This window comes from Hyaena hyaena, unplaced genomic scaffold (genome assembly GCF_003009895.1).
Source record: "Hyaena hyaena isolate Hyena2069 unplaced genomic scaffold, ASM300989v1 scaffold_130, whole genome shotgun sequence".
NCBI lineage: Eukaryota > Metazoa > Chordata > Mammalia > Carnivora > Hyaenidae > Hyaena > Hyaena hyaena.
The window spans coordinates 1,649,468-1,665,146 of record NW_024080762.1 but is presented as its reverse complement, the minus strand read 5'-3'; the positions used below and the strand labels follow the sequence as shown (position 1 = coordinate 1,665,146).

Here is a 15,679-nt window from a genome sequence, read left to right as displayed (position 1 = left end):
GCCCCGCGTCGGGCTCTGTGCTGACTGCCAGCTCAGAGCCTGGAGCCTGTTTCAGAGTCTGTCACTCCCTCTCTCTTTGACCCTCCCCTGCTCATGCTGTCTCTCTCTCTCCTAGAAATAAATAAAACATTAAAAATAATAATAATATCATTCTCAACAGAGAAAAACTGAGAGCTTTTCTTCCACGATGAGGGACACAACAGAGATGTCCACTCTTACCACTACTGTTCAACATAGTATGGGAAGTCCTAGCCTCAGCAATCAGATAACAAAAAGAGATAAAAGGCATACAATTGGCAAAGAAGAAGTCAAAGTTTTACTCTTCACAGATGACAGGATACTAGATGGAAAATCCGAAAGACTCCACCAAAAAGCTGCCAGAATGATACAAGAAATCAGCAAAACTGCAGGATATAAAGTCAATATACAGTTGCATTTCTATACACCAATAATGAAGGAGAAAGAAAAATCAAGAAATTGATCCCATTTATAACTGCACCAAAAATCATGACACCTAGGAATAAGCCTAACCAAAGAGGTGAAAGATCTGTACACTGTGAATTGTAGAAAGCTTATGAAATAAACTCATCAGACTGAAAACTCATAAAATAACGACACAATGAAGGAAAACATTTCATGCTCATGGAATGGAAGAACAAATATTGTTAAAATGTCAATACTACCCAAAGCAATCTACACATTCAATGCAATCCTTATCAAAATAGCACCAGCATTCTTCAGAGAGCTAAAACAAACAATTCTAAAATTTGTATGGAAACACAAGAGACTCTGAATAGCCTATGGAATACTACATGGCAATGAGAAAGAATGAAATCTGGACATTTGTAGCAACATGGATGGAACTCAAGGGTGTTATGCTAAGTGAAATAAGTCAGGCAGAGAAAGACAGATACCATATGTTTTCACTCATATGTGGATCAGGAGAAATTTAACAGAGGACCATGGGGGAGGGGAAGGAGAGTGAAGGAGGCAAACCATAAAAGACTCTTAAAGGGGCACCTGGGTGGCTGAGTCGGTTAAGCGTCCGACTTTCGCTTAGGTCATGATCTCGCGGTTCGTGGGTTCGAGCCCCGTGTCGGGCTCTGTGCTGACTGCCAGCTCAGAGCCTGGAGCCTGTTTCAGAGTCTGTATCTCCCTCTCTCTTTGACCCTCCCCTGCTCACGCTGTCTCTCTCTCTCTCTCTCCTAGAAATAAATTTTAAAAATACTAAAAAAAAATTAAAAAAAAAAAGAGACTCTTAAATACTGAGAACAAACTGAGGGTTGATGGGGTGGGGGGAGAGGGGAAAATGGGTGATGAGCATGGAGGAAGGCACTTGTTGGGATGAGCACTGGGTGTTATATGGAAACCAACTTGCCAATAAACTATATTTAAAAAAAAAAAAAAGAAAGAAAGAAAAGAAAAGAAAAAGAAAACTGTAGCTGGAGGCATCACAATCTCAGACTTCAGGACGTATTACAAAGCTGTAATAATTAAGACAGTACAGTACTGGCAGAAAAAGACATACAGATCAATGGAACAGAACAGAGAACCCAGAAATGGACCAACAAATGTATCACCAATTAATCTATGACAAAGCAGGAAAGAATTTCCAATGGAAAAAAGTCTCTTCAGCAAATGGTGCTGGGAAAATTGGAAAACGACATGTAGAAGAATGAAACTGGACCACTTTCTTAATGCCACACACCAAAATAAATTCAAAATGGATGAAAGACCTCTATGTGAAACAGGAAACCATCAAAATCCTAGAGGAGAAAACAGGCAACAACCTCTCTGACCTTGGGTACAGCAACTTCTTAACAAACATGTCTCAGTAGGCAAGGAAACAAAAGCAAAAAGGAACTACAGGGACTTCATCAACATAAAAAGCTTCTGCACAGCAAAGGATACAACCAACAAAACTAAAAGGCAACCGACAGAATGGGAAAAGATATTTGCAAATGACATATCTGATAAAAGGTTAGTTTACAAAATCTTTAAAGAACTTATCAAACGCAACACCCAAAAAAACAAATAAGCCAGTTACAAAATGGGCAGAATACATGATTAGACACTTATCCAAGAAGACATCAGATGGCTAACAGAAACATGAAAAAACCTTCAACATCACTCACCTTCAGGAAAATACAAATCAAAATCACAAGGAGATACCATATCACACCTAAAATAGCTAAAATTAACAACTCAGGCATCAATAGATATTGGCAAGGATGCAGAGAATGGGGAACCCTTTTGCACTGTTGGTGGGAATGCAAACTGGTGCAGCCACTATGGAAAGCAGTATGGAGGCTTCTCGAAAAATTAAAAATAGAACTACTCCACAACCCAGCAATTACACTACTATAGCTATTTATACAAAATATACAAAAATGCTGATTCGAAGGGGCACATGTATCCACAATGTTTATAGCAGTGTTATCAATAATAGCCAAATTATGGAAAGAGACCAAATGTCCATTGACTAATGAATGGATAAAGAAGATGTGGTATAAATATACAATGGAATACTACTCGGTGACAAAAAGAATGAAATTTTGCCATTTGGAACAATGTGGATGGAACTAGTGTATTACGCTAAGTGAAATAAGTCACAGAAAGACAAATATCATATGATTTCCCTCATATGTGGAATTTAAGAAACAACAGATGAATATAAGGGAAGGCAAGGAAAAGTAAGATAAAAAGACAGAGAGGGAGGCAAACTGGGGCTTAAATACAGAGAACAAACTGGGGTTGCTAGAGGGGAGGTAGGTGGGCAATGGGGTAAATGGTAAATTAAGGAGGACACTTATTGGGATAAGCACTTGGGTATTATACGTTAGTGATGAATCACTGGGTTCTACTCCTGAAACCAATACTATGCTATACGTTAACTCCCTTGAATTTAAAAATAAAAAGACTGGAATGTAACTAAAGGATTCTCTTCCAAGTTCACTCAAGTAGTTAGTGGTAAAGTTCATTTTCCCACTAACTGTTGACTAGTGGCTTCAGTGGGATTCTCAACAGGGCTACTCACAAATGACAGTTTGCTTCTTTCTTCTAGAGACAGTGATCTGAGGTAGAGCTACCAAATGAGAAATTACCTAAGATGGAAACTGTAGTCTTTCATAACTTAATTTCAGAAATAACACAGTATCACTCCTGCCATATCCTATAAGTCACACAGACCAACATAAGTAAAATGCAAGAGACTATACAAGGTTGTAAACACCAGAATACGGGGATAACGAGAATATCTAGGAGGATGGCTGCCAAAGATGTATACATGAAATTCATAAATTTAATTTTCCACGTATACATAGCTAAAATAGTATAATATAATTTTGTAAATTTACCTGGTATCCTCTGAGACTAGTGAATCTACTTTCTAGATCAGAGAGCATATTTTAAACTCCTTAGCACTTTCTATATAACAAGGATCATATGTTGTTTACATCTTCCTTTTCAAGCTATGCACTTTTTACTTCTTTTTCTTACCTTACAGCACTGCATATGACTTTTAGTACAGTGTTAAATATGAGTGTCAAAAGCAGGTTATCTTTGCCTTGTCTCAATGTCAGAGAAGTATTCAATTTTTCATCATTACATTTACAAAGTCTGCTGTAGGATTTTCATGCATGTTCTTTATAAAACTGAAGAGGCTGCCTTCTATTCCACGGCTCCTAAAGGTGTTTAAATGAGTGAAAAATTGGGGCGCCTGGGTGGCTTAGTCGGTTAAGCGTCCGACTTTCGCTTAGGTCATGATCTCGCGGTTCGTGGGTTCGAGCCCCGCGTCGGGCTCTGTGCTGACTGCCAGCTCAGAGCCTGAAACCTATTTCAGAGTCTGTATCTCCCTCTCTCTGACCCTCCCCTGCTCACGCTGTCTCTCTCTCTCCTAGAAATAAATTAAAAATATTTAAAAAATAAATAAATGAGTGAAGAATTATGACAAAATCTTTTTCTCCATCTGAGATATCATATGCTTTTTCCTTTTTAGAAGAATAATATAGTGAATTACATTGACTGATTTTCTATTAGCAAATCAACCTTTCATTCCTTTCATTCATTCATTCATTCATTCATTCAAACTTAAATTCCACTGGGCTTCATGTATTATCCTTTATCATACTGCTGAATTCAGTTAGCCCTTATATTGTTAAGCCTTTTTACATCTATCATTATGAGGTCTATAGTTTTACTGTAATGTTTTTGTCTGCTTTTGGTATTAGAGTGATAATACTGGCCTCATGATGAGATATGTGAAGGTTACGTGCTCCTCTATTTTCTGAAATAGTTGAAGAGAACTGGTATTATTATTTTCTTAAACATTCTTAAATAAAATTTACTACTGAAGCTATCTAGGCCTAGACTTTTTGTGGGGAGGACAGATTATACTTATGAAGACAGTATCATTAATAAATATAGGAGTGATCAAATTTTCTATTTTTCCTTGGGTCAATTTTGATTGACATTTAAGGTATTTGCCCATTTCATCTAAGTTGTTCATTTGTTGACATAATCTCTCCTCAATCTTCTGAGGTCCCTATAATATATAACTGTGTCCACCTGCTCATTCCAGTTAACAGTATTTGTGTCTTTTCTCATATTTCTTGATCAGAATGGCTAGAACTGCACTAATACAGAAGCCACTAGCCACACATGGTTTTCAAATTTGATTTGACTGAATCAAATTAAAACTTCAGTTTTCAAATTTTAAATAAATTTCAGGTGCTTAACAGCCACATGTGGCTTTTAGATAATGTAGTTGGAGAACATTTTCATTTTCATAGAAAGTTCTAATGGACAGACCTAGAGTTTTATCAACTTCATTGCTCTTTTTGAAAAATCAGCTTTTGGGGGCACCTGGGTGGCTCAGTTAGTTGAGTGTCCATTTCTTTCTTTTTTTTTTTTTTTTTTTTTACAAATAGTTTATTGTCAAATTAGTTTCCATATAACACTCAGTGCTCATCCCCACAAGTGTTCTCCTACATGCCCATCCCCCCCTTCCCCCCCACATCCATCAGTCCTCAGTTTTTGTCAGCATTCAAGAGTCTCTCATGGTTTGCCTCTCTCCCTTTCCCCCACCATTTCCGCCCTTCTTCTCCCCCTTGTTCCTCCGTCAAGTTCCTCCTAATCCTCCTATACGTGCAAACATATGGTATTTGTCCTTCTCTGCCTGACTTATTTCGCTCAGCATAACACCCTCAAGGTCCATCCATGTTGCTACACATGGCCAGATTTCATTGTGTCTCATTGCCATGTAGTATTCCATGGTATAGATAAACCACATCTTCTTGATCCATTCATCTGTGGATGGACACTTAGGCTCTTTCCATGTTTTAGCTATTGTGGAGAGTGCTGCTATGAACATTGGGGTACATGTGCTCCTATGCCTCAGCATTTCTGTATCCCTTCGGTAAATTCCTAGCAGTGCTATTGCTGGGTCCTAGGGGAGTTCTATTGTTAGTTTCCTGAGGAACCTCCACACTGTTTTCCAGAGGGGCTATACCAGTTTACATTCCCACCAACAGTGTAGGAGGGTGCCCGTTTCTCCACATCCTCGCCAGCATCTAGAGTTCTCTGATTTGCTCATTTTAGCCACTGAGTGTCCATTTCTTGATTCCACTCAGGTCATGATCCTAGGATCATGGGATGGAGCCCCACATCAGGCTCTGCACTGCGTATGGAGCTTGTTTAAGATTCTCTCTCTCGCTCTGCATGTCTCCCCAACTCATGCACATGTTTGGTCTCTCTCTCCCTCTAAAAAGAGAAAAGAAACACCAGCTTTTGGTTTCTACGGATATTCTCTACTGTTGGTCTACTTTATATTCATGGATTGTAGCTCTTCACTTCTCTCTACTTATTTCGGGTCTAATGTGCTCTTCTTGTTGTAGCTTCATAAGGTAAAAGCTTAAATCCTTGACTTTTCTAATATAGGACTTAAAGCTATCAATTTTCTTCTACGTACTTCTTTAGTTGCATTATACAAGTTATGTTATCTCTATTCATAATCAAAATAGCCTCAAGATGCCCTTATAAATTTTTCTTTAACTCATTAGTTACTTATACATGTTGCTTATACTCAAAACATGTGAGGATTTCTTGAGAGGTGCCTGGCTAGCTGAGTCAGAAGAGCATGTGACTTTTGATCTCAAGGTTATGAGTTCAAGCTCCACACTGGGTGTAGAGATTAGTTAAAAAATATATATATGTATTACTCAGATATCTATTGCTGATTTCTATTTTAATTCCATTTTATTTTTTTCTTAAATAGTTTATTGTCAAGTTGGTTTCCACACAACACCCAGTGCTCATCCCAACAAGTGCCCTATTTTCATTCCATTTAAATCAGACTTAAATTTCATTTGGAATTCCACAATGGAACTCCATTAATTGTATTTGGTCAGATTAAATTTTCAATCATTTGTGAGACCACACACATTTGTGGACCTAAGGTCAGGGACATTAAGGTAGGCACTGTCAGCAAGGTGAGAGTAGTAAGGCATATGAAGCCTACAGTGCTTCTCTGACAACTGCTGACCCTGTTTTGTTTTGTTTTTTTAATGTTTGTTTATTTACTATGTGAAAGAGTGAGAGAGAGAGAGAGAGAGGAAATCCAAGCAGGCTCCAGGCTCCAAGCTGTCAGCACAGAGCCCAATGCGGGGCCCAAACCCATGAACCATGAGATCACGATCTGAGCCAAAGTTGGATGCTTAACCAACAGAGGTAGCCAGGTGCCCCCTACATTTTTAAATGGTTTGAGGAAAAATACCAATGGAAAAACAATTTTGTGACATGTGAAAATTATATGAAATTTAAATTTCAGTGTCCATAGTAAAGTTTTATTGGAACATAGCCATGTTTGTTTATTTATTTATGTATTATCTATGGCTCCTTTCACAGTAGAACTGAAGTGTTTCAACAGAGAGATCATAAGACCCATAGAGCTTAAAACACTTACTTTCTGGCCCTTTGCAGAAAAGTTTACCAACACTTAGTATACATCCAAGTTACCATCTGGTGCCATTTCCTTTTATTTTATTTTTTAAAGTTCATTTATTTATTTTTGAGAGGGAGAGAAAGAGAAAGAGAAAGAGAAAGAGAAAGAGAAAGAGAAAGAGAAAGAGAAAGAGAAAGAGAGAGAGAGAGAGAGAGAGAGAGAGAGAGAAAATCCCAAGCAGGCTCTGCACTCTCAATGCATAGCCCAATGCAGGTCTCAAACTCATGAACTGTGAGATCATGACCTGAGTGGAAATCAAGAGTAAGACACTTAACCAACTGAGCCACCCAAGCACCCAAGCTGGTGCCATTTCCCTTTAGCTTATAGGACTTCCACTATTATTTCTCATAGAATACATATTATAGTGGCAAATTCTCTCAGATTCTTTTTATCTGAAAACATCTTTATTTAAGGTTCATTTATTAAGAATATTTTTGCTGATAGTTTAACATTGTGGATAATACAGTGTAGTAACACTAAATTCTGTTATGTTCATCTGAAGACTGTTGATTTTTTTTCTAACACATAGTTAACATGTCTGGATCTCAAACTAAAAATATAGAAATTTTGCCTAAAAGTTGGGTTTTGTTTGGGAAGGGTGGAGGACAGCTGTGGTTTGGTTTATTTGGGGCCAGGGTGATATTTTAATTATGATTTTTCAACATCTTTCCATCTCCACTGCTTTAATAAGTCAGGTGTTAATATCATTATTCCCCTGTATTTGATATGTCATATTTTCACTGCTTTCAAGATTTTCTCTTTGTCTTTGACATTTAGCAATTTGCCTACAACGTGCCTAACTATGGTTTTCTTTTATATTTATTTTACTTGGAGGTCATTAATTTTCCTGGATCTCTAAGCCAGGTTTCTAACAAATATGAAGTTTTCAGCCATTATTTCTTCAAATATTCCTCTGCTTCTTTCTCTCTTTCCTCTATTTACAGGATTCCAACTAAGGCAGGAAGAATTCCGCTTTTCTCCCACAGGAGCTCCGCACAGATATAAAAAGTCTGTCAAAAAAGCAGCAAACTTGCATATCTCACCTATTGCAGTTGTGTCTTTCAAAGGTTGTCTCCTATTTGGTTTGCACTGCTTTGTTGACAGGCTTCCCTGTGTCCTCAGAGTGGCCAGCCAGGGACGGCTGGCAGAATTCATACTCTAACTCTGGGTTTTAGTCCTCTGGCAGCTTTCTCAGTTTCAGGATTTTCCTCCTAAATTCCAAGTTGTTTTCCAATCCTCAACTTTGTTCTCTGATACCTCAAGTCAGTATGGTTGTGGTTTTATGTCTCTGGGGCTATGGGAGTGGGGAAGCACCTTGTACAAAACCCCACAGATTCACAATTCTTATCCACTACTTTACTTACTTCAAAGAATACACTCTTCTCTGGTTTTTGCATCTTTTTGGTAGTTTAGTGGAGTTTTGTGGTCTTTTTCCAATGCTTTGAAATAATTGTGTTATTTTAAAATTTTCCCTAAGCTTTATCATTGTTAACTGTGGAAGGGTTCACTCACCTTGCCAATTATCCATTACCTAAAGCTGGTAGTCCCGTTTTTTTAAAAACAATCTCCCAAAACTGAATTTGTAATTTTGTGGAGTATAAAATTCTAATTATTGGCAGAAAAAGGAATATAATAGAAAAAGGAATATAATAGAAAAAGGAATAAATTACTTAAAGTAATGGAAAAGCACCAACTTCCATAAATGTAAAAATAAATTTGCATGTAAACACAGACAAATGTACAATTTCCTCGGGGCGCCTGGGTGGCTTAGTCGGTTAAGCGTCCGACTTTCGCTTAGGTCATGATCTTGCGGTTCGTGGGTTCGGGCCCCGCGTCGGGCTCTGTGCTGACTGCCAGCTCAGAGCCTAGAGCCTGTTTCAGTCTGTGACTCCCTCTCTCTCTGACCCTCCCCTGCTCACGCTGTCTCTCTCTCTCTCTCTCCTAGAAATAAATAAAAATTAAAAAAAAAAAATGTACAATTTCCTCATGCAGCCTATGCTGTATGTGGTGCCTCACTATTCTGAACCCATATATACTAATCTGGAATACAATCAAGCCTGGAGTTGTTAGAAAGTCATGAAAATCAACAAAGCAAACAAACCGCTTGCAACTATTTGAAAGTTAAAAAGAATTTAATTTAAACTCCCAAAAAGATTTGTAGGCTGGTTTAAATAATGCCCCATGGATTAAAAGATTTACAAACGAAGATGGGTAACTGAAATAAGACTTAATGTATACCTTTTAGAAACAACAGCAGTAATTTATAGTTACACTTAAATGGTCTTTTTAAAATGAAATACTTACCTTTGTTCTTTCTAAAATAAGAAAACATTTTTAATAGTATTTTTCAAAATGCATTACACATTTCTTATACTGAGACAGCCAAAGTAAGAAGAAATGAAAAAAGAATCCACAACATTTGCTTTTAGAAATTCTACTTACATTCTCCTTTCACTGATAAATAGATACTAAAATTTCATGGAATTTCAATCACAGAACTGTAAAATCAACAAAGTAAATCTATGGTAATTTGTAAAAAGCTCAAGATGTTTAAGCAATTGAGGTCCATTGTATAGAAATTGTTGAAGTAGGGTTTGAGTATTCTGAAGGATCTCTTTATTCTCACTATAACAGTAGCAAAATAACTATAATCCCACAATAGGCAAAACAACTTATTTTCATTCAGAATGAGTATAACAAACAGAAAGGAGGAAATGGAGACCAAGGGCATCTTTTCACACCAATTTTATTAAAAAAAAAAAAAAAGAAAGAAAAAGAAAAACGAAAGAAAATTAAAAAAAAAAAAAAAAAAAAAGAATATCTACCATGATTCTACCATTCTTCCTTAAGCCAAAACATTAATATGGTGGCTTTGCTCTAAACCAGACACAGAAAAGTCTGATCGGGAACTGCAAATTAAACTAAGTGAATTAAAACAATGATATACAAAAGCAACGCTGCTGATGTTGAAAGTCAAGCATTGGCAAGTATAACAACCAGCCAAAAATTAGAAAGGGGCAGAGGAAACTTTTGGTAGTGTTGGATATAGTAATTATCTAGATCATGCTAATGATTTCACAAGTACATAATATGTCAAAACTTACCAAACTCTAAGCTTTTGCATGCAAGTTTACCTCAATTAGATTTCAATAAAGCATTTTTAAAAAATCAGCAGGAAAAAAATCATTCATTTTTACCCATCACTCAGCTACTTTAAAGACAAAAGTGTGAACAAATTCAGAGTCTATAACCAAGTATAATTAACAACTCAAGGATCACAGGCAAAGAGACATCCAAGTTCAACTCTTTCAAAAGAAAGAACTTAAGTCTCAATGGAAGTATCCTGAGACTGGTCAAGGGATTACAGAAGTCACATTGCCTATGCAATTTATGTCCCACCCTGGTGCAAAATGCTCCTGGTTTCCATTTCCAAACAGAAATGTGACGACACAGAGTTTATCAGGATTTGCAGCCTTACTGTACTTCTCTTCCTTGCACCTCTGCAGAATCTCTAAGCTCCTCTGGTGGACTGGGTGTTGGAGAAAGCTAAAACTATCCATACTTTTCAAAATTGCACATGGCGCTGTATCATCATGTCCTTAGGAAGCAAAAGAAAAACAAAAAAATGGAGAAAAGAAAAAGATATTACGTAAGCCCAAACCAATAGAGAATCAAGGACAATGCTGCCAACTATCTTAAGAATATATATAAATGTATCAAGTAATATGAGTTAAATGAATAATTTTTCTAAATTGATTTGAAGAAATTACACAAAAATAAAAGGAAAACATAAGGTATTTTTTAGATATTCCAAGTATCTTTGTCAGTATTCAAAGTGTTTTGAGATAACATCATACTGAAAATTTCTAATTTAAAATATTAGGGAAATTTCAAAGCAATTTGTATGATTTAACTATTTTTTTAACAGACCCATTTCTATCAGGTCTGAAATATAATTAACATATAGTTGGCAACAATGCAAGGAACAATGATGGAACACCAAAGAGAAATATACCCAAAACAATTTACCAAAAGTTAAACAATTCTTTCACAAATCTTGCAATTAACCACGCTTGTAGGAATTCCAACAAGTGTGTCAATATTTAAAGAGCAGGAAGAAAAGCAAAATAGAGCAGAAAAACCAAGCAGCACTTAGGTATTTATAAACCTGAAAAGAAAGTTGGAAAATGTACCGCACCACCACTTCTTTAGTCAAGTGAGACAGTATACTACTGTTGGGAAACAGAAGAGAGCATGTTCATATAAGGACCAAAGCCCCAGATTAGTGCTACTGAAACCATGAGTCACTTAAGCAGTGATGGAGGTTTGGGGGATGTCAGTACCATTAATATTAGCAACAATGAATTTAAAAGAGAACAGGCATTGTCAGGTTTGGGGGGTGGTGTTGAGTATCATTTACTCAAAGAACATCTCTAGAGATAAGCCATTAAATTCAAATTTATGTAGGTTTGCCTTTAAAAAACAAAAGGGGGGAGAAAAGGGAATGGATTAACAACAGACAGAGGCAAAGTAAGCAACACAAGGAACTAAAGTTTCATTAGTACACATTTACTGTATAATTTGGAATGCGATACTATGTATGAACAGTTCTCAACACAGGATCATTTAAAAAGGTAAGAGGCAGAGTAGTTCAAACAGGGTTGCAAAGCCATGGTTTAGTCTAACCATAATTCCTTAAACTGGATCCAGAGGACAGGGATCTACATTTTAGCTAAAGAGATAGAATTTTAAAATACATCTTATAAGAAGAAGCATATAAATAACAGGCTTTTAAAAATGAAATAGATGTGAAAATTATTTTCATATCCAATATTTAAAAAGTACACAAATAAAACACTATCTCGTCCACTGTGGAGAGCCCACAGCTGCAAATGTGCAACGTTTCAAAAAGAGACAAATATTATCAAGTTACCTATCATTTCTAGGTCAAAGAACACGTCAGTGAAAATATTCTATGCTCATTGCCAATAATCCTCCCCACCACATTTGATGGGCTACTTGAAGAAACTAAACTTGAAGAGCCTAAATGCTTAGGCTCAGGCTAGCCGGTACTTGGTTAGTTGTTGGTGGCAGAAGGTAAATTTTAGTTGAAGGGGACCATTAGAGGGGAAAGGAAAGGTAAGGAAAAGGAAAAGGAAAAGGAAAAGGAAAAGGAAAAGGAAAAGGAAAAGGAAAAGGAAACGGAAAAGGAAAAGGAAAGGAAAGAAAAGAAACAAGCACATCGTGAGTTCTATTTATACTCCTTCAAAATTGTAATTTTAAAAAGTTATTACCAGACTTTTAGGCCCTTGAATAGCTATCTTAATAATCTACCAGTCAGAAATAATTTTAAGGAGATTATGGTATTAAAGCATTTATGTAAAAGTCCAGGATATTAAATATACTAAATAAGCAGTTGGAAGAAATCACTTGACATTACCACAGCCACTGCACTCTATCTTTTATACAGTAAATTATAGCAATGCCATTAATTTTATAATTGTGGTTTTATGTCTCGCCATCATACCTACTTTTTTTTAATTTCTTTTATTCTACTTTTTATGCTTTAATTCTTTATTGTTTCAGACTATAATACTATTTTGAAACCTTAAGCTGACCTTCCTCTTGTTTGCTGTGAGGAGCAAGCCCCTGTTAAGGTGGTTAGGCTTTCTAGGATAGTTTGGAAGTACATTTTCAGTGAGTGTTCTTGTCTAAGGAGTCTCGTAAACTCTTAAAGGATGTTTATTTAATGTGGGTTTATGCTAGTTCCTGGTCTAGTTTTGATAATTTCTTAGCTTGATATCATGCATCAAAAACACACCATAAATTCAGAGCCCATACCTATGCATGGTAAAGATATGGGTCACTGATTTTTTCAAAGGTAATGTAAGAAAAATCTTATCTAAGGCTTAACATAGATTGCTAAGATCCGTCTTGTTTCTATGTTCAAAGCCAATGGACAGAAATTTTTAATTATCTTTTCAGTGACAGAAAAGTCCAAGCTCTTTGAAGATACTACCACATAACAGGAACTCAATCCTAGCTAATCATTCAAATCTGAAGCCATGTCTCTGATCCTAAAGCAGTTTCTGTAATGCCAGTTCCCAGGCCTTATAACCATAAAGGTATATCTCATACACAGTAATAACTCCACAGAATCAGGCTCCACACTCGCTCAGCACTGAGCCCAACAAAGGGCTCGATGCCATTACCATGAGATCATGACCTGAGCTGAAACCAAGAGTCAAAAGCTTAACCAACTTAGCTACCCTGGCGCCCTGAGAAACATTTTTATATACTGTTGAAATGAAGTAGTTTTTTAATCCAGACTTGTTATACATTAATTATATATTGCTTTGGCATTTGTTGAGAAAATAACTAAAAAGTGATAGTAAAATGAATGACAAAAAATAAGAATATACTGGAAAATATCTGTTTAATACAAAACAAGATAGTAATGAGAGAAGAGGAGCACAAATAATATTTCTTAAGAGCACCTGGGTGGGTCAGTCAGTTGAGCATCTGACCTTGACTCAGGTCATGATCTTATGGTTCACGAGTTTGAGCCCTGTAGTAGGCTCTGTGCTGACAGCTCAAAGCCTGGAGCCTCCTTCGGATTCTGTGTCCCCCACTTCTCTCTGTCTCTCCCCCAAGAACACTCTTTCTCAAAAATAAAAATTAAAAAAAAAAAAAAAAGACATATATGGAAACTCAACAACATACTTTTAAAAGTTTATTTTTATTTTGAGAGACAGCACACGTGTCAGGGAGAGGGGCAGAGAGAGAGAGAGAGAATCCTAAGCAGATTCTGCAGAGCTAGATACAGGGCTCAAACTTATGAACCGTGAAATCATGACCTGAGCCGAAATCAAGAGTCAGAGGCTTAACTGAGTGAGCCACCCAGGAGTCCCAAACAAATAGGTTATTTTTCTTTTTAAAGTTTTATTTTGAGACAGAGAGAGAGAGAGAAAGAGTGAGTGAGATAGGAGCAGAGAGAGAAGGAAGGAGAGATTCCCAAGCAGGTTTTCCTTTTAAGTCTTTTGGGTTTTGCCCCAATTGCTAAGTACCGCATTAGTACTGCAACAACTGCTTCTGATTATTTTTGGACTATACCCCTACGTATAAGGCTATTCACACTGGGCAAGCTCTGAATCAGGTTAAAGAAGGGAGTGGGTGTCAGGTTTTTCAGGGAACCACCCAATATATTGAATATAATTCTCTACAAATGAGGCTTCTGAAGGACCTCCAACCCCCTTCTACTACCTCTAGTAGTAGCTGCCACATCGCTAATATTCAATGTGTTTCTGATCTGTTGGTTTTCAAGGCTATCGTGGGGAGCTGGGGAGGGAGGAATGCAAACAGGGTAAATTAAAAGGCTACAAAGTGCATTGTCTTTACCAATATTCAGCCTTTTTTCTTGTATAAACATTTCCTAGATTACTACAGGCCCTTGATAAATTTCCTGAGTTCTGGCAAAGTTATTCTGGCACTTTCTATAAGTGTTTTTGTTGCTTTTATGGAAGAGGTCCTTATTCCACCATTTCACTCACATTCAATCTAAAACCCTACTCTTAAACCAGCATAGTACAGTGATTTATAATGGTCAGGGTTTGTTTTAATAAAAATCTATTTAATTGTCTTAAGTTAAGGGTAAATTTAAATTTGGGAAAGAATTGTGGACAGAATATTGCATAGAGATCCTAGACCTTGGTTATACCCAAATCAGTTTTAGTACCTGGTCATTTCTGGAAATAGATGGTCAATGGAACCCTTACCTTTTCCCCACTTACAAATAAATTGATAGCGCATTAGAGTCATGCAATCCATTGAGAAGGTGGGGGAAAGGAACAGGTTATGTGGAAACCATTAAAGCTCTCGATCTGTGAACACCATATGAATGACTTCAGCTTCTCTCCGTGTAGATGAAGAAAATGAATGACTCTGAACTCTCGTTCTTGCCTCTTTTCCCAATACCACAACTGAACTCTCCATTTCTGTCTGGTTGTTTTAGATTGATTAAAATTCTTCTATGGCTATACCTTTATGAAACTTCAAAAGAGCTAAATAAAACATCACTGCACTCACTTCTATATACTGAATAATTCATAGTCAAGTTATGATCTCCCCTACTCTCTATTCCAGGATCTTTCTTATTCAAGAAGAGGCAAGGTGAATGACACTACTGGAATGTCTGTTTCTCTCATACCTCACTGCTGACCAGACAAATCGTTACTACTTCTCAGGCCCAACATGTACCTTCACTCAGACTGCCTACATATGTGACTCCATTAAGAACATTTTATGGTTTCCTGATCTCCATAAAATACTAATATTACACAATTTTAACAAGCTTATTCTTGAAAAGAATAGTTAAGTTGAATTAGTTTTTATTTAAAAGTATTAAATAAATAACATTGTGTCCTTTAATTTGGAAATCTATAAAAAAATGGTCAAAACATAGATTTTAATTTGGTATTCTCATTTGTGCTTGGTTGGCTTGATGAAGAAAAATAATGTCAAGGATTTCCATAAGAAAATCCAAGATTTTTAAATTTACCATCAACCAGTGTTTGCAGTCAAGTTAAACTGTTGGCAATTTAGCTAAGAGCCACTAAAACTTTTTTATAAAGATACTCTCTAAGGAAATGAAAATATATTGTACTTCTGCAGTCTATATCT

General features: G+C 36.6%; 1 protein-coding gene across 3 annotated transcripts in view; it reads right to left on the bottom strand.

Annotated features, from left to right (window-relative positions):
- The window catches only part of MYO9A (myosin IXA), a 233,627-nt gene that overhangs the window by 136,844 nt on the left and 81,104 nt on the right, over positions 1–15,679 (bottom strand). For all 3 annotated transcript variants that reach the window (XM_039237839.1, XM_039237840.1, XM_039237841.1), the window contains one exon: positions 10,479–10,598. In XM_039237839.1, the coding sequence (XP_039093770.1) occupies positions 10,479–10,598 (120 nt within the window). The remainder of the gene's footprint in view (positions 1–10,478; positions 10,599–15,679) is intronic.